Source organism: Oikopleura dioica, chromosome 2 (assembly GCF_907165135.1).
Source record: "Oikopleura dioica chromosome 2, OKI2018_I68_1.0, whole genome shotgun sequence".
Lineage (NCBI taxonomy): Eukaryota > Metazoa > Chordata > Appendicularia > Copelata > Oikopleuridae > Oikopleura > Oikopleura dioica.
The window spans coordinates 14,325,753-14,342,586 of record NC_137292.1 but is presented as its reverse complement, the minus strand read 5'-3'; the positions used below and the strand labels follow the sequence as shown (position 1 = coordinate 14,342,586).

At 41.2% G+C, this 16,834-nt stretch overlaps 4 protein-coding genes across 6 annotated transcripts; 3 read left to right on the top strand and 1 right to left on the bottom strand.

Moving 5' to 3' along the window:
• The first annotated feature begins 1,823 nt into the window (after window positions 1–1,823).
• On the top strand, window positions 1,824–4,226 carry LOC145697307 (uncharacterized). Of its 3 annotated transcripts, none has more exons than XM_081774496.1 (5): window positions 1,824–1,996; window positions 3,019–3,241; window positions 3,433–3,551; window positions 3,679–3,754; window positions 3,901–4,226. In XM_081774496.1, the coding sequence occupies exons 2-5, from the start codon at window positions 3,160–3,162 to the stop codon at window positions 4,068–4,070; spliced, it is 447 nt and encodes a 148-aa protein (XP_081630622.1). In that variant the 5' UTR covers window positions 1,824–1,996; window positions 3,019–3,159; the 3' UTR covers window positions 4,071–4,226. The 3 variants fall into 3 exon arrangements, with proteins under 3 accessions (XP_081630622.1, XP_081630621.1, XP_081630620.1); XM_081774495.1 differs by lacking the exon at window positions 1,824–1,996 and adding an exon at window positions 2,512–2,827; XM_081774494.1 differs by lacking the exon at window positions 1,824–1,996 and having other exon boundaries at window positions 2,854–3,241.
• A 3,531-nt stretch (window positions 4,227–7,757) lies between these two features.
• On the top strand, window positions 7,758–11,085 carry LOC145698787 (uncharacterized). The gene is made up of 3 exons (XM_081776009.1): window positions 7,758–8,522; window positions 10,274–10,478; window positions 10,796–11,085. Exons 1-3 carry the CDS (start codon window positions 8,072–8,074, stop codon window positions 10,884–10,886), a joined length of 747 nt encoding a protein of 248 aa, XP_081632135.1. The 5' UTR covers window positions 7,758–8,071; the 3' UTR covers window positions 10,887–11,085.
• Window positions 11,086–12,188: 1,103 nt separating this feature from the next.
• Window positions 12,189–12,786, top strand: LOC145698788 (uncharacterized). The gene is made up of 3 exons (XM_081776010.1): window positions 12,189–12,334; window positions 12,382–12,601; window positions 12,649–12,786. Exons 1-3 carry the CDS (start codon window positions 12,242–12,244, stop codon window positions 12,735–12,737), a joined length of 402 nt encoding a protein of 133 aa, XP_081632136.1. The 5' UTR covers window positions 12,189–12,241; the 3' UTR covers window positions 12,738–12,786.
• A 505-nt stretch (window positions 12,787–13,291) lies between these two features.
• On the bottom strand, window positions 13,292–15,690 carry LOC145698789 (uncharacterized). The gene is made up of 2 exons (XM_081776011.1): window positions 15,379–15,690; window positions 13,292–14,195 (listed from the first exon to the last, which is right to left on the bottom strand). Exons 1-2 carry the CDS (start codon window positions 15,670–15,672, stop codon window positions 14,184–14,186), a joined length of 306 nt encoding a protein of 101 aa, XP_081632137.1. The 5' UTR covers window positions 15,673–15,690; the 3' UTR covers window positions 13,292–14,183.
• Window positions 15,691–16,834: the final 1,144 nt, after the last annotated feature.

The following is a 16,834-nucleotide window of genomic DNA, read 5'->3' as shown; positions in this document are numbered from 1 at the left end:
AAACTCAAAAATTGCACAGATTTGTTATTTTTCGAAAAAATCTCTAGAATTTTTGTTGATGTCAGGGCTCAAGCCGAGGGGCAGGTCAGTCTTCGGATTTTGACAGTCCGAACAGGACCTATCTCCAGGTAAGAAAGTCGTTTCTTTGGAAGATTTTGCTGACTTTTGAATTTTAGGACGGGATGTCTGATCCTGTTAAATCGTTCTCAATAAGAGAGCGGTTTAGCAGATCAATCGCCTTCACATTTACCCAAGAAAAGGGAAATGAAAATCGTGAAGAATAAACTTCCTGCTAATGGCAGACATGCTGAAGTATCCTGAATAAAATCAATTTTCTTTAAATACTTTGTTTGTCTCATTTATTTGCAGGTTCGTTAGCTTAGATAAATTGCGGTTCTCTGTGTAGTCTTGAGGTTCGTTCAGCGAGTTAGGGTTCCCTAGTTCATCCTTCACTTGATTCAGTTGTCCTCTGCATCCTCTATCTCGAAGCATTTCACATGCCCAGAAACAAGCCCTTTTAAGGGCTACTAATCCGTTTTGAATATGTTAGACGTCTAATAGACGAGGGACCAATCCTACAGTAGATACACTTTGAGGACGAAAAACAGTCGTAGATTAGCTCATGACGAAATACGGCAAGGAACACATCCAGCATTTTCGACAGGGAATTGTCGAAAACACATTTCGACGAAACAACAGGACAAGCTGAAACAGCACGTCGAAGAGGTCACTGGTGGAGAACTATCTGATTGAGATTGCAAAGAATTACAACGTTGATTTCACTCCAGGTTGTTCTTTATTCAGTAAAGCTTGATAATGCAGTCAGGTTCAAAGTTTTTGGTACACTTAGGGCACATTTTACTATCGGAGTTAGAAATTCTTTCTAAACACGAAAAGCAGAATTGATGGCCACAACCTTTAAGGCAACATTTTTTGTTTTTATCGTGGTTGTATTCATTGAAACATACACAGCATGAATGGATTTCTGGCTCCCTTTCAAGAATACTTTTTAGGTGGGATAAATTTGATTCAATAACGAGTTCTTTTTCTTTAATTTTCTTTACATTTTTCTTGTAATTTATGGAAAGAACTAGATTTTTAGCACTATAAACCCTTATTAATTTTTTGATATCGTACAAGGCTCTACGGCTACTTGATTGCATCAGCAAGCAGAACTCTTCATCCCTCGTATCCGGTAATGTTCTGCTTATGAGACGTTGCATTTCACGTTGGAGCTCCTCCGTTGAATAGGACAAGCGATTATAAAATGAAGGGTCAGTTTTAATTAATTTAGCTTTTTTAGCAAACAAATTATATTCTTCATCAAGAATTTCTTGGAGTTTTTGATATTTCTGAATGTCTTCTTTTCTATGTAGAATTTCTTCCTCTATTTTCTTGTTTTCTTCTTGAAGAGATTTTTTTTGCAAGCGGAGAGACGCGGTCTCTTCTTGCTTTTCTTCAAGTAGATGGTGAATTTTATTTTTGAGCTCTTGAAAGTCCTTCATACTTTCACTTGAATCGTTACTTTCTTGATTAGACATTTTCTAATTTGAGGCCTATGAATTCTTTCGCTTCTTCAATTGTATCGCCATTGTGAAAAATAAATACTCTTTCTTGACACTAACACGCTCAAATTCAGATCAAGCAGCCATCCTCGACGATGGCATTCCGGATGAGGTTCGTAATGGTCCCGTTCCAGGAGCCGGTTTCACAAAGAATATTCAACTTTGCACTTGCTATCAATTTTAGAACGGCGCCCGAGGGCCTGCTGTCCATCGGGAGTAAATTGCGCTTAGAAAAAACTTTTAGAGTTTGCACTTTTATTTGCCTATTTGTAAGAGATTAAAGTTATAAGCACATTGTGCTGGTGGCAGCAGAAGAGTGGTGAATTTGAGGCCTCGAGTTTCGTAACTTGACGCGAACTGAAAGGAAATTTCGTTATTTTACTTGGCCAGACGTTACAGCATTACCGCCAAAGATAATAAAGCACGCCAAGGTGAGAGTGAGAATAATTATTGCAATTGTGTTCGATGCAAGAATCGTTAATGACCCAACAAAGCGCTTTAGAACAATGTTTCGGAGTCTTTCTTTGTTGATTTCAGCAAAAAAAAAATCGTGATTTCTTTGATGATTTGGAAATTTTGAAAGTTTCTATCGAGAAATCAAGCCTGAAATCTCAAATTCTTCCACACAAAAATGCCCAAATTTCTCGTTGTAGTCCGGGCACGAGTCGGAGTATTTCATCAGTTCAGCGAGAACATCTTTTGGGGCTGGTTCAAACCTTTTAAATAAACTCTAGCACTTTGTCAAAAAAACTGATTCTTACGGCATATCACAGTTGTAATCCATTTCGTAAAAAATGATGAATGAGATTTTCGACTTTGAATCATCTCGAAGACTACTATTACCATTAGTTGCCCAGATGTTTGAATAAATAATTACTTTGTTGATGAATACTCTACTTTGCTAATCAGAAATAAATGGACAGACGAATGACAGCTGCCTGTTTTATTCAACAGAGACCTTTATTTGTGTAATCAGCGTCTGAAAATAAAGAGAAAGAGTGGATGGAGTGTTTTTTGAAGAGTTCCTAAAGAGTCGATTAGAGCATTTTATACAGGTAGATCTTTTTGGTTGAGTAGTTTATTCAATGACTAATGTAACGGACTCCCCAACGCCACGACAGAAGTAAGCTTTTGATGAGATTAATTTTTAATTACCGCTGCTACTAACTGAAAAGCGCAGCCCTGTTTTAATATTTTTTCGTTCGTCTCACAGTGCCTCCTTGTCTTGAGCTTGTAACTGCGTCGTAGGCGACCCTTCAAAGGTGAATTTATTCCTTTTGTCTTTTTTGTCTTATTCCCTCTTTAAATACACCCAAAAAACTCGGCATAAAACCGTCCTACATTCGCCTTTATTGCCCGATTGGCGATTGCATGAGCTGAATCCGCGTTTTTGTGACTTGAGAAAATTATCCCCCGTCGAATTATTCAATACGTATCCTTATCATACAGATAGATACACCTCCCGTCACCGACACCGCCGTCTTGCAGCAAACAGAGAAGAAACGAGCGAGAATCTGATAGTCTCTCTGTAACTAAAATAAATCGAAAACGAGCAGCAGTGAAGAAAGAATCGAGTTGAAGAAAAGAATTCAAAATGAGAGTAATTGGCTCGCAATTAATCTTTGCAGTCTTGGCGAACAGTCCCAGTATGCTTTCAGACGAAAAAATCGGCAAACGTAAGCACCCCCCTCAACCCTTTTTTGAACCAAGAAAAGAGTCGATTATTACGTAAGACAAGAGAGAGTGCCGTTCATTTGCCTTCATCGGCAAAGAGCAGCTCATCCCTTTATAAATAATTCCTTTCGCGCTCAGAGACTGTCAATATCGAGGCAATATGAATGCCACAAATTTGAAAAGACAATTTCAGATAATTGCTATGAAGGATTCGTGCACGTACACGCGCCCGAGAAAAACATTGGCGAGGGCAAGGAACTCGTCGAGTTCTGCGCGGAAACTTGCACAATCGCTTCCGAAGGTGGCAAAAACGTAAGTGATGAAATAGGGACAGAAGTCATGTTGACGGAGGACTTTCTGGCCAGCTATTATCGCTCTCGTTGGGCACACAAAGCTGCGAGTAACACGGCGATACAGTAGATTAATTGTTTGTCATTAGCCGAGGGCTTATGTCAAAATGAATCCAGCGAGCAAGTGCTTTGTCAATTGCGTCTGTATGGAAGAAAATCATAAAGGTAAATGTATTTGCTTTTTCTCTCCGAAAACGGAAGCGAACAATGAATCAGACCACTATAAAGTCAAGTGATTCAAACACTAGAAACACTGTAAAAACAGTACCTATTCAGTAAGTATTCATTTCAAACTTGACCTTTATGTATAGGTTGGTTGATACTGACACTTTTTGGTTGGATGGTCGTTGGTTCCAAATTCTTACTGTACTTTCGATCGCTCGCCTACAAGCATATTGACAAGAAGAAGTCAAAAGCACCCGCAGCTGGCGACGAAGAAAACGAAGGACTGCTGCAGTCTGATGGATTTAAGATCCACTAAACAACTAAAATTGTACAGTTCCCGCTTCGCTCGACTGATTCTGTAGTTTAGCTCTTCGCCCCGTTACGGGCTGTCCGTCAAGGGTATCGGACAAATTAAGCCAGAGGCCATCAATCATCATACCTCCGACAAATTGATCAATAAAGTAACTCAGATTTCCTCGCGTTCCAAAACTCAGAGGGGCGAAAAATCAGGACTCAGCTGGAGAGAATCAAGCGCAGGAAGGAATTAATCACCTTCGGAAGTTGTTTGCCAGTCTGTTAGAAAGCCACAGGAGTGACAGTTTCAGGGCAGCACTACGGATTACAGTGTTTCCTCAAGCAGAAGCCATAGGCAAAGTTTAAGGAAACTAAACATTGTGTTAGAAATACTGGCAGAAAACTAAGCGGCTTCTCCAAAATTACTATTTCGATCTATTTTCTACCTCTGGCTTTTAAAGTTTATCAAGACCCTGACGCAGGCTACGCAGGTTGCCGAGCCCAGAAAAGCAAACTCGCCGGACATGGCCGGACCCGCGCCCGTGGATCCATCTTCCCACTCCCACGACATCGTCTGTCTGTAGTTTGGATGATAAATCTTCGCCGCACTCCGAAATAGCCCTTTTCTTCTCCCTTTGTTTTCTTCCTGACTCCTTTCGCCGGAAAGGGGATGAAAAACTTCGCCCGTCCGTCCGAGTCAAGATCAATTATCTAAAACGGAAGTGATCCGTTTCGACAGCGCCGGGATGTCCTTGACCCACTCTTGCCGATACACTTAAATTTACGGAAAAGTGATAAAAAATAAAACAATCCATAGACGAACTTTCCTCCCAAAGCAAAAAGTACGAGCACTAGAATCCCCATGTCCGCCGGAACATGTCAGCAGAACCGCGACAGGAACATCTACTCCATCATTTTCCGGATGTGGCTTCTGACTTCCGATCGAGATACTGTGTCATGCACGACACTAGATCATTACTATGTCTTTGAGACATAAGAGAGACCAACTTTATTTTATCAAAAATTCAAGCGACAAAAATTTTGAGAATTGAAAACTTATTTTTGCATAAAAATTGCTCCAAAAATTGATAAATGTTGCAAAAAAGCTAGCTGGGAAGGAAAGTGAGAAACACATCGAAGAATTTTTCTAGAGTCGGTGTTATTTCTCAGCTAAAAATTTAATAAAAACAAAGTGGGAAGGAAAGTGAGAAATACTGCTTTAATTTTTTCTAGAGCAAGAGGTGTTTCTCAGTTGATTTTTGAAAAAGAAAAACAAGTGGGAAACAAAGTGAGAAGCTTTTCTAGAGTTCAGTGTGTTTCTCACTTGAAAACTCCTCCTTTTTCCCTCTAAAAATCAACTGAGAAATACCCCTAGCTCTAGAAAAAATTGAAGCAGTACTTCGCACTTTGCTTCCCACTTCGGTCTTTGACAATTTTTAGCTGAGAAACAACATCAGCTCTAGAAACTTTATTCAATGCGTTTCTCACTATCCTTCCCACCTGCTTTTTATTGAAACTTTGTTTCTATTTTTGGACCAATTTTCTCTCAAACATTTATTTTGAATCCTCTAAATTTTCGTCGCTTTAACTTTTGATAAAAGTCGCTCAACTGACAATTGTCGTTAATTCTTATGGGATCGGGCCGTTACATTTGATTAGGCAAATTTTAAATTTGAAGTTTATAATGTAGCGGCAACATTTTGCTCAAGATCTAACACTGAGACTTGAGAATGTCGGTCCGACTGACCCACCATGGACGAGAGCGGGAACGGTCGGACTCATTACCAAAATTTTTGGTAACCCATTACCAATTTTTGATAGTCCATTATCAATTTATTTTTACTTTTTCGCCAAGTCAATAATTTAAACACCCCACAAGTTTTATTTTATACGGGTGGGGAGCGCACACTCGCTCTTTGAATAAAAAAATTGGCACTTTTTTGACGAATTTGGTACAGTGGGTTGCGCAGGTAATGCACCCTTTGTGATTGAGGCGTTGCTGCACCCTTCGCCCGCACATTTTCTATTGTTTCTTTCTAGACTCGCTCAAAGTGATTGCGTGACTGCTGCACCCTTTGCCCGCTCTTTAGGGGTGCAGTACCTGCGCAACCCACTGTAATGCATTACCAAAATTGGTAATGGGTTACCAATTGGTAATGAGTCCGACCGTTTCCCGACGAGAGTGGTCGTTTTTTTTATTAAATTATTTCTTTCTCAGCAGAAAAACCGTAGAGTGGAAAGTAGGTGAGAAAGACTTATTCATTTTTCTCTAGATTCGATTGTATTTCTCAGTTAAAAATTGAACAAAAACAAGGTGGGAAGCAATGTGAGAAACACTGTTTAATTATTTTCTAGAGCAAGAGGTGTTTCTCAGTTGATTTTCGAAGAAAAACGATAGGTGGGAAGCAAAGTGAGAAACACTTCTGGAATTTTTTCTAGAGCCTAGTGTGTTTCTCACTTAGAAATTCTCCTTTTTTTTCAACAAAAATCAACTGAGAAACACCTCTTGCTCTAGAAAAAAAATGAAACTGTGTTTCTCACTTTGTTTCCCACCTTGTTTTTGTTCAACTTTTAACTGAGAAACACAGTCAAATCTAGAAACATAATGATTAAGTGTTTCTCACCTTCAAAATTTTGCTCAAATTAACGTATTTTTCGTGGATTGATGTCATTTCCTGGAAGTTTTGAGGAAAAATTCTCAATCAAATCATAATTTTCATAAATTTAATCATGTTCTGACCTTTTTCCGCCTATGCCATCACTTGATTTACGATGTCCATGATTTTCACTAATTCAAATCGCCGATTAATATTCATCGATTGATGATTTCATTCTTTTCATAAAATCCATTTTCATAAAAGTCGCCAGAACTTTCAAGTTCTCTTCTTTTCTTCTGACCTTGAAAGGGATTACAGAGCTGCAGGAAATTTGGCTATTGAAAATCATTAGCTGCTCGGCTGAGCCGGTTGGGAGAGTTCGGCTGGGCGTCTTTCAAGCTCGCCGACCGTGGCAAAAGTAAACCTGACCGCGTTTTTCAGCAAAGCAAGCGTCATGCAGCCGCACTTTGATCAGCACTGAAAGAAGTGGCTTCTCGGAGCTGAATTTTCCAGGCCACGAGCTCTTTCCGTAACGAAAGCTTGTTTGCCAAGTTGCAGACTAATCAGCTGTGAATGGCAGGAAATTAAGTTACTAATGGATTTACAAATTGATATGGACCCATTTCGAGTTTGATATCTTTTCGATCACCTTTTTGAATTTCATTCTGAGCTCGTCAATCTGTGTAGAAAACCTGAGTCAGGACCAGAAAGATCTTTAGCGATGCGGCTTTTCGTTGAAGATCTCTGAGGCGCTGACTCAGGTTCTCTACACAGGTTTCGAACTAGGAAATTCCGTGACTGAGAATTGAATTGATTTTGATCATTGTTTGTATCTGCTTGTATTTTGAAGCGTGTAGTCCTGGAAACAAATCAAGATGAAAATGATCATGATTCCCTCTTTCATAATTTTCCGGTGGCAGTGATATTGACCGGAATGTATAGATTCATATGATTTGGCTAATTAGCGTCAATTTGCGAGTCGCGCAAACCTAGGGCTCGGCGCGGCGCTGTGGTGCTGGCCGCAGGTTGGCGCTCTCGAACCTCGTGTCTCGTTGGTCGATGATGGATTCGACTTGCTAGCCTCTTCAGTTAGTTATTTCATCACCTAGAAAAACGTATACAAAACATTCTCACAACAAAGCGAACGGATTGATCCTCAACAATAACGCAAGCAAAGAGACTCGACAGACAGAGAAACGTAAGAGAACTTCGAATCATCACGGCCGAAGCTGACGAAGCGGGGCCAGTCTTTGGCCTGTCCAGGGCGCCAGTCTCGATCCCAGAGGACCAGAACTCGGTGCAGACAACTTCCTCCGGCACAGTTGCTGATCAGCAAGGCCCGTCAGAAGCAGACTCGGCGATTCAGTTGACTTTGACGCCACTTGGTGCTCCTCATCCGAATCAACAAAATCCTCCTCATCCTCAGATGGCGGTAAACTCTCTCTACGACCAGCACTACATCGGTGCTCCCTTGGTGCATTACCCAGCCACTGACTACACCTCGACCTCCGCCTTGTCCCAATTGCCCACTCCGAGCGTCAGCAAACCTGCCAGCTATTCCGACATCTCCTCTGTCGACGTCTCCCTCTACCAAACTTCCTACCAGCCGTTTTTGCCTTCACAGCCCTCCCTCGACCTCGCTCAAAGTTATAACCAGAGCTACTCGCATTACTACTCCAACGGGCCTTACTCGACCCCGTCGAACGGAAACTCCCATCTCAACGCCGCGCTGAGTCCGACTGGCCCCGTGACTTTTGGTGGCCAAGACAGCATCGGACTCAAATCTGATCAATCGTCGCCGACTGGTCTTCAAGGAAAAGATGATGGGCCGACCTACGAATGGATGAAAATCAAGCGAAACCCTCCGAAAACAACTCGTAAGTCTTCGTTTTTATTTTCGTGGGGATATCAGTTTTCAAAAGTAAGCTACTTAGAAGGACCAAGTGAATACTTTTTCTTTCTTACTGGGAACCGGGCTCTTGGGTCTGCCCCGACCACAGAGTAAGTGTTCACCCGATCTGGCTCCTTCATCGGGCTAAGTAGTGAGCCTATCCCGTTAGGGGTTATGATGTCACTTTTGGTGCACAATTTTTGATGGATGGGACAAGGTCAGACGGGACGCACCTCGAGTTTGCGCTCGCGAACGCAATTCTCGACATTCCCAAATGTCCACGGCGGAGTAGAAATTATAGCGCCAGAATGTCAACGCGTTAGGCGTTAGAAAACGCCAAAAATGTGACAGAGCAATTTCGCGATTTTTGCTCTCTCGCGAAATTTAATTTTTGACACCATATCGTCCTTTCAACTCCAAATTGAGTTAATTTGGCCCCGTAATGAGATAAATGGCACAATTGTGGACTTGCTCACACTTTTTTTCGAGCTGCTGGCAGCGAGTTCAGTTTCAGTCTTCGTACTTCCCAAGTAGCAAACACTTGTTGTGGCTTGAAACGCGCGGGCCGACCGAGAAGTGGCTGCTCGGTCGCGACAGACGACAACTCTGAGTTCTCGTCGGCCATTGTCAATCTGTGTACAGTCTAGCTACTTGTGAACTTCAGAATCTAACAGTTCCACTGTTCCGCCTACTGTGGCTTGATGCTAGAAATCTAGGCTCAAGAATTTCTGTTGAAAAGCTGAGTCAGGTTTTGAGGGCTCTAATGAAAAGCCGCTTCGCGGCTTCATTTTTAAGAAAGCCGCACGGGTAGACCTAAGCGCTGGAAACTTCCCAGGACAGCAGTCAGAAACGTACGCATTTTATGACGTGCAGCATTACATACGCGGCGCACGGGCGGGCCGCCATCGCAAGAACTTGATTTATGGGTATCTTTCCGTTTCCGATCGTAAAACATGAAAAGTGTGACTGCGCCTTGCTCCCCTTTTTACTTTCCCTTTCCAAAAAAAAAGAGAGCTAAAAACAGACAGCTCCCGTCGGAATCGTTTCAACTCTTCCGGCGGTGGATATTTTTGAGGAGCCAGGCTGAAATTGGCAGAATAGAAAAATTCTTGTCTCGCTCTCTTCAAAGTCAATCTAACGCCGGAAAACTGGGTGTAATGAGTGCCTTCGCCACCAGCAGCTTGGCCTGCTGGGAACATTCCGCGAGTGTGTTTCGCGAAAATAATTTTCGAATGTCTTTGATGTAAGCGGCCCCCTGCGCACTCACAATTTTCATTCTTCAGCCCTCCTCGCCAAAATTTCGATATTAAAAAATGGGGAGAAAAATAAACAGATAATTGTCGAGTGGAGTTGAAGATGAGTATTTGGAAGTACTCAAACAGCCCTCCCGGAAATGGAGCAGACAAAGCCGTTTGTTCAAGACATATATTTTCGTGTTTCTTCGAAAATGGCCTCATTCTTGGCTTGGCAACATGGAGATATACCCTGAGTCAGGGTTCTGAAAGAGCTTAAATAAAAAGCCGCGTAGCGGCTTATTCAAAACGAAGCCGCGAAGCAGCTTTGCTATGACTAAAATCTCAGTCTCAGACCCTGTTTAAGACCCTGACTCAGGTTTTCTTGACAGGTTTTCGAGTTGAGAACGTCGACCTAAGGCCTCATGCGAGCATAATTTTGAGAGTTCACGAGGCTTTAATCCTGCTTCATTCTATTGAAAATAAATTTAATATTTTGCTTCAGCTCCGAAGATCCCTGAATACGGCGCCTTTCAACCCCAGGCTGGAGGAAACGGGAGCGGTCGAACGACATTTTCAACACGACAACTGACGGAATTAGAAAAAGAGTTCCACTACAACAAATACCTGACGAGAGCTAGAAGAGTGGAAATCGCCTCCAATCTTGCTCTGAACGAAACTCAAGTGAAGATCTGGTTCCAAAATAGACGGTAAGTTTCGATTTGAAATCGTAGGAAGATTCAATTTTCGGCACTCGAATTAAAATCAAGCGCAATGTCAGTTTCGCAATTGATCATCCGTTTTCGTATTAATTTTACGGCATAATTTCTCTGTGAAAATCGTAATTACGGGCGTATTTTTTGCTCGACGAAGATGATCGATCACTCTTTTTGGTCAATTTACAATTGAATTGGCGAATTGAAAATTGTGCCCATTCAATTTTTGTTGAATTGTAAGGCTAGAAGCTTAGCGGCATAGTATTAAGATCTTAGCGTGTAGATTTTCCAGAGTAATCAATCAAGTTAAGAATGAAGCAGAAGAAACGAGATAAAGAAGCGGAGAAGAGAGACCAGCGGCCAGAGATCGAGACCAAATTGGAGCCAACCCAGTCACCCTGAACGCGATCGCTGGAATCAACGAAGAAGCCCTATTTTTCAACAATCGCAATATTCAATTCTGCAATTCCAAAAATCAACCACTTTATAGAAAAAAGAGCCGCTATTTTAGAACACTGCTGCTTTTATGTAAATTGTACAGAATACTATCCTTTTTTTTCAAACTGCGGGAAATCATCAATAAATAAGATTAATAAGTAAAGATGGAACTGCCTCGTTTTTTTTAATCAAGAGTAAATATAGAACTTTTGGAGACAGGTTGTAAAATAAGTTTTCTTGGCTGCGTTGAGATTTTCGGAAGCAGTCGCGACGCTCGGGCGACCAGAGAGTCGCTGAAATAATCACTTCGATGGAGAACAAAATTATTCACTTTTCTTTGTTTCAAAGCCAGTTCTAAAGCTAAACCTAATTATTAAACGAATTACTATTTGACTGAGAGGAATTCTATTATCACTAGAGTATCGAGAAAAAATGGGAATCGCTAGAATAACCAGTGTTTCTCAGCGTGTTTCTCACTTGCCAAAATCAACATTTTTGAACGATAATTATCGCTTTTAGTGTTCTAGAGCTACCTTCGGGGCTCAAAATTAAGGGGACCTCCCTTATAACCGTACCTGATTCAAAAGAATATCTTCATATAAAAATCGGGCGCGACCAAATTATTTTGTTTTCGTCCAAATAATTTAATTGACATTTTAAAGTGGTCAACTTTTTCTTTGAAAAGTTTAGCGAGTTTGTGTTTTTGTCACCTTGATTTTGGCGCACACTTTTGCGGTAGTCAAGGAGTAAAATGAACGTGATGGAGCCGCGATAGATCAAAATCATCCTCGTCAACGATGACTGCAGTGCCCATCCATCAGAATTGGAATTAGGCAAATTATGTCACACACTCTGACACCTACAATTTCGCCTTAATTTTACTTAGACACGAGTTCAAGGAGTTTATTTGTTGTTTCGTGTAAATTGTAACTTTTTCAATTTGTATTTTTGATTTTAGGTTAACATCTGCATGCTAAAACATTTTTCCGCTCGAGTAGCAACGGACAAACGAGGAGATCCTTTGTTGGCGGCGAGGCTTCACAGTCAGGCATGATCAGAAGGAATAAATAAAAGTCATTTGAAGAGCCGCGTAAGGTTCATCCGTCATCGTCAACGAGAAGAGTCTGCTATTCTTAGCCCCTTTGTCCTCTTTTTGATTCCTTTTACGAAGAACACCGCTCGGTCAAACGGGGGCGGGGTCAATGCGATGCAAGACGAAAATATGAAAACAAAACCGTAATGATAAACATCTCAAAAACGACAAAGTTAAGTTTGTCCCCGGCCTCACTTTGGCGAGAGAGCGAAATAAGAGAACGATCATGAATTTGCAAGCAGAGAATATTCCTAACGCTACCCCAATTCGCCCACTTAAATCAAAGGGTCTGATCAAACCTCTCCAAAATCAGACACAGGTGAAGTAAAAACGAAAAGAGCTTTTTGTTAAGAAAATTTGTTTCAGAACAAACAGGTGGTTCAAAACGCGACGGAGAAAATAGCGCAAACGGAGACGAAGAAAAAAGACGTTGAACCTGTCGAGCGAGCGACTTCGGCAAAGTTTCTGGAGGATGAGTGGGAGCGAATGCATGCTGATCCCCTCATCGACTTCTCAAACATCCGCCCTCCTTCTGCGGAAATGTGCTGGCCTTTATCCCGCGTCCGGGTGAAGAGAGCGATGGACGGTGAGTGCTTTACTCGGCGATTTTTTTTCTGAGACCTTTTCTTGTAGATTTCGGTGGATTTCCGGACACGAAATCGTCTCAGCAAATGTCTCCGCAACGAAATGCGGAGGACTCTTTCGACATTGACGATCTCTAAGCTGTAATGTCACTGTATTTCGAATGAAAATAAATGCAATAGAAGGACCATCCAGTCACTGGTCAGCAGAAATTCAAGTCACTCTAAACAGGACCGGCAAAACCGCGCGGTCGAGATAAGCAAGTATCTTTTTTCAGCGGATGTTAGTTCTCCCTGGCTATAGATGTGTGTGTGTGTGATGCGTGTTTGCCACTGTCAGGAGATGGATTGTCGGCAACTGCCGGACGTCCCCTGACTTGATCGTGACGGCCGAGCGGCCCGTATTTCTCAGGATGCGCGCAACAGAACCTGCACCCGTGATTTTTTTGGCAGGTGGTAAAACAATAAATGTGATAGGTTTATTCCCTGTTCTTGAATCGCAAACAGAAACTTTCTGATCAATAAAATATCTGAAAGAAATGTTGCCGTGACGTCTGGGCTCGGCAACCTGTTTAGAAAACCTGAGTCAGGGTTCTGAGACAGTAAGTTCTAATAATTGATTGAGTTGGTAGTTTTGGCGGAGCCGCTTGGCGGCTTTGTTCGTAAAAAAGCCGCTGCGCGGCATTTAATTTAAATATTCAGAATCCTGACTCAGGTTTTGTAGCATGGGTTGCCGATTTGACTCCTCCTGTCTGACAATTTCCGGCCCCCTTCTGGAATCGTCCAACACTCCCAATTCAAAGCATGATTCGTCGTTGATGGATCACTTTTGAGAAAACTTCGATTCTTCGATCGATCGATGTTGGTGCCACCTCGGGAGGTCAGATTTTTTGCGCCATCCGTCTTATTTTTACCAATAACGGGTGTTTCAACATGACAACTGCGAGCAGCAAAAACAAAAAGGAGCCGCAAAGGGAGAAAAAGGCAGATCGATTGCAGACACCACCGCCCGGTGTGGGAGAATGGAAACTGACACTTGCCAATTTTGCGCCGAGACCTGTTTTAGTCACGCTTTTGAAATAAAATAAAAAAACAGGTCGAATATTCTATAAATAATTAATATCAGTAGGAAAACATTAATCTTGCGTTACTTCCGGATCTGTCACGAGTTCTATTTACCCCTCGCCGCTGACCTTTGAGGACGGTGATCGAAGAGGTGAGACAATTCAGCCCTCCCACCGAATACGTTACATCTAACTTTCTCACAGAAATCTTTTTCTTTGCGCTTTTATTCAGAAAAAAATTAATAAAAAAATATTTTTGATTTTTCTTTATTTTCGATTCATGTAACATAAAAATAATCGAGCCTTTGGAATTGAGAATCCCTAGAAATACATTTGCTTCATTTTATAAGGATTAAAATAAGTCAGAAAACAATCTTTCTGGCTAAGATTTTAGATTTACGTTAACAGGACACAAGTGGGTGCGGACATTTTCCGGCAATAAATAAGCTAATTTGCCGAGACAGCGAAAGAATAAAACTGTCTTCATATTCGTTAACCATGATCGAGCGGGTTTGAGCAGAAGTTAGACAATCACCTGAATAAAATAGGTGGTGGTCTAAACTTTGAAGTTCTTACGTGCGATAAGAACTTTGTGTTGCCTAAACTTTGATTCTTCCCATGTGTGATCCTATGAGAAAGTGGCCTAATCTTTGATTCTTTCCATGTGTGAAAGTGGTCTAAACTTTGAATTTCCCCTGAGGCGCTCTGACAAGTTCCAATTGTCATCACCTTGAATGAAAACCGTAAACCTAATTGGCCTGCTTAAGGGACCCGGGCGAGTGACGCGGAGCTGAAGTTCACGCGCTCGCCGTTACTCTCAAACATAATATTTTTGAAATTTCTTTTTGCAAATAATATGTTCAAGTCTTCATCTTTCATTTCCGACTCTAAGTTTTACTCTATCATTAATGGCTGATGAGCTAGAGAGATTAAAAGAAGCGCAACTTCAAAAGGATTCAACTCCTGCAAACTTTATTTTATTTTTTGAAACCGGTACCATTGAAAAGCCCATTAAATTCTGAACAGATTCCACGTAATGCGCTAAGCTGAAACTCTACCGATTGCCCTTAGCGCGCTGATAAACAAAAGAACTTAGCGCTCTTAGTACGGCAGGACGCTTCGATCGGGTTATTTTGGGGTCCCGGGATACAATTCCCGCTGAGCGCGCGCTAAGTTATCTTGTTTATCTAACCTTTATCGCCAATAAGTACAGTTTCAACTTAGCGCATTACGTGGAATCTGTTCAAAATTTAATGGGCTTTTCAATGGTACCGGTTTCAGAAAAATAAAATAAAGTTTGCAGGAGTTGAATCCTTTCGAAGTTGCGCTTCTTTAATCTCTAGCTCATCAGCCATTTATGATAGAGTAAAACTAAGAGTCGGAAATGAAAGATGAAGACTTGAAGATATTATTTGCAAAAGAAATTTCAAAAATATTATGTTTGAGAGTAACGGCGAGCGCGTGAACTTCAGCTCCGCGTCACTCGCCCGGGTCCCTTAAAGCGTAGTGGCCTTAGCAGGCAGTGCTCTAGTCACCGATGGCAGAAGCGCCTCCGGGGAAATTAAAAGTTTAGGCCACTTTCTCAAAGAGTCACACATGAGAACGATCAAAGTTTAGGCCACCCGAAATTCTTATCGCACATACGAACTTCAAAGTTTAGACCACCAACTATTTTAGTAGTGCCTTCATTAAAACTGCATTGATTGCAGATGGATTACCTGGACGGCTTTTGGTCTAGGAGTACTTCCACGCTGATGACCGAGGATTTGGATTTCTCTTTCCGGTGAAGTTGAAGGCGTCAATTGCTCCTTGAAGCTCATGTAGAATCGATTCTGAACCTCTGGTTGGCTTCGGACTTGTGAGGAGAAATGTTGGTCCACGGGAAAGGACTTTTGCGCAACGTTGGAATTTTTCATCAAACTTCTTGCATACCACCACATTGACGCGAGGAGTAAAAATATTCCGGCGAGAAGAGCGAGGATTGAAACTAAAAACTTTGTCTCGAGTTCCATTCAAATCTGACGTTGGTCGGTTCTTATATCGGTGAAAAGTCGGTCATAAGGTTCGATTCTAGCGACGATAAGCTTTTGGTGCACCTGTTATGTACCGTTACGCTTCTATGAAGATTAAAAGGGGTGAAGATTTTTCGGTGATTTGATTTTATGGAACTTTTCGCAGATGATAAAAGGGAAATACTCGTTAATTTCATTATTTTGACTGAACAAAACCTCATACTGGGAATATATGAATAAGATTAATCTAGGGGTATTTTAATTGAAATTTGCTTGAAATTCGAATTTTGAGTTGGTAGTTCTTTTTAAATCAAGCTTCTATCAAGTTGTATCAAACTCTATTGATCTATTTTGGGATGAATCTCAACCAAAAAAGCGCAACCGATGAAGTTGAATGTCCTTCGCTCCCAAACTTTGGTGATAATCCCTCGCGAAAATATTATCGGATCTGCCTCCGTAAAGGCGCACACATCTTGAATTGTCAAAATCAGTTCTTTTTGCTTTCTGCTTTTATTGGCCGCCATTTGAGAACAAAAATGGGGAAATTTTTAGCAAGGAACATTCACCGATATCTGCCTTACAAGTACATTCGCATTTTCAATGAGAAATATATCAGAGAAGATAGGAAGAAAATGCTCGCTATAGATAGGGAAGGACTCAATAGAAAAGGACTTTATTCTTTTGCTGCTGTGGATTACAATGGAAATGAGCTCCTCAGAATCAGTTAATAATTTTCTTGCTTTTAAATATCATCCAACATATTTCAGTTGATCAACCTGTTACCAAAAAGAACATAAAGGCGGTTGAAGACTTGCTCCTCGATAAGATTTTAATTGTGCATAATGCTGGATCTGACTTCGAAAGGTTTAAAGGAGTATCATTTTTATTACGACGGATAGGAAAGCCTCAAGTGGAACAATAAAAATGATACGATTAAAGACTTGAATCATTGGGATTCAATATTGAGCCCTTTGCCTATATTTGTACCAATGGATACGGAACAATCAAACACTCGTCGAAAAAAAAGCATGACCCAGTAGAAGATGCTCTTGAAGCTTTAAGAATCGCGGTATAAAACTATCATAAAAATCAGTTAACTTTTGCTTTAGAAGGAGTGTGGCCTCTGTTAAAATCGTCTCGACGAACATCAAACTTGGATCTT

Excerpts from the sequence above, each read along its gene's own strand:
- LOC145698787 (XM_081776009.1), top strand. The coding sequence starts at position 8,072 with ATGGCGGTAAACTCTCTCTACGACCAGCACTACATCGGTGCTCCCTTG. Across the intron at positions 8,523-10,273 it reads AAACCCTCCGAAAACAACTC|CTCCGAAGATCCCTGAATAC; the intron begins GTAAGTCTTCGT and ends ATTTTGCTTCAG. Across the intron at positions 10,479-10,795 it reads ATCTGGTTCCAAAATAGACG|AATGAAGCAGAAGAAACGAG; the intron begins GTAAGTTTCGAT and ends AATCAAGTTAAG.
- LOC145698789 (XM_081776011.1), bottom strand. The coding sequence starts at position 15,672 with ATGGAACTCGAGACAAAGTTTTTAGTTTCAATCCTCGCTCTTCTCGCC.
- LOC145698788 (XM_081776010.1), top strand. The coding sequence starts at position 12,242 with ATGAATTTGCAAGCAGAGAATATTCCTAACGCTACCCCAATTCGCCCA. Across the intron at positions 12,335-12,381 it reads CTCTCCAAAATCAGACACAG|AACAAACAGGTGGTTCAAAA; the intron begins GTGAAGTAAAAA and ends AATTTGTTTCAG. Across the intron at positions 12,602-12,648 it reads GGTGAAGAGAGCGATGGACG|ATTTCGGTGGATTTCCGGAC; the intron begins GTGAGTGCTTTA and ends CTTTTCTTGTAG.
- LOC145697307 (XM_081774496.1), top strand. The coding sequence starts at position 3,160 with ATGAGAGTAATTGGCTCGCAATTAATCTTTGCAGTCTTGGCGAACAGT. Across the intron at positions 3,242-3,432 it reads AGACGAAAAAATCGGCAAAC|ATAATTGCTATGAAGGATTC; the intron begins GTAAGCACCCCC and ends AGACAATTTCAG. Across the intron at positions 3,755-3,900 it reads TATGGAAGAAAATCATAAAG|GTTGGTTGATACTGACACTT; the intron begins GTAAATGTATTT and ends CTTTATGTATAG.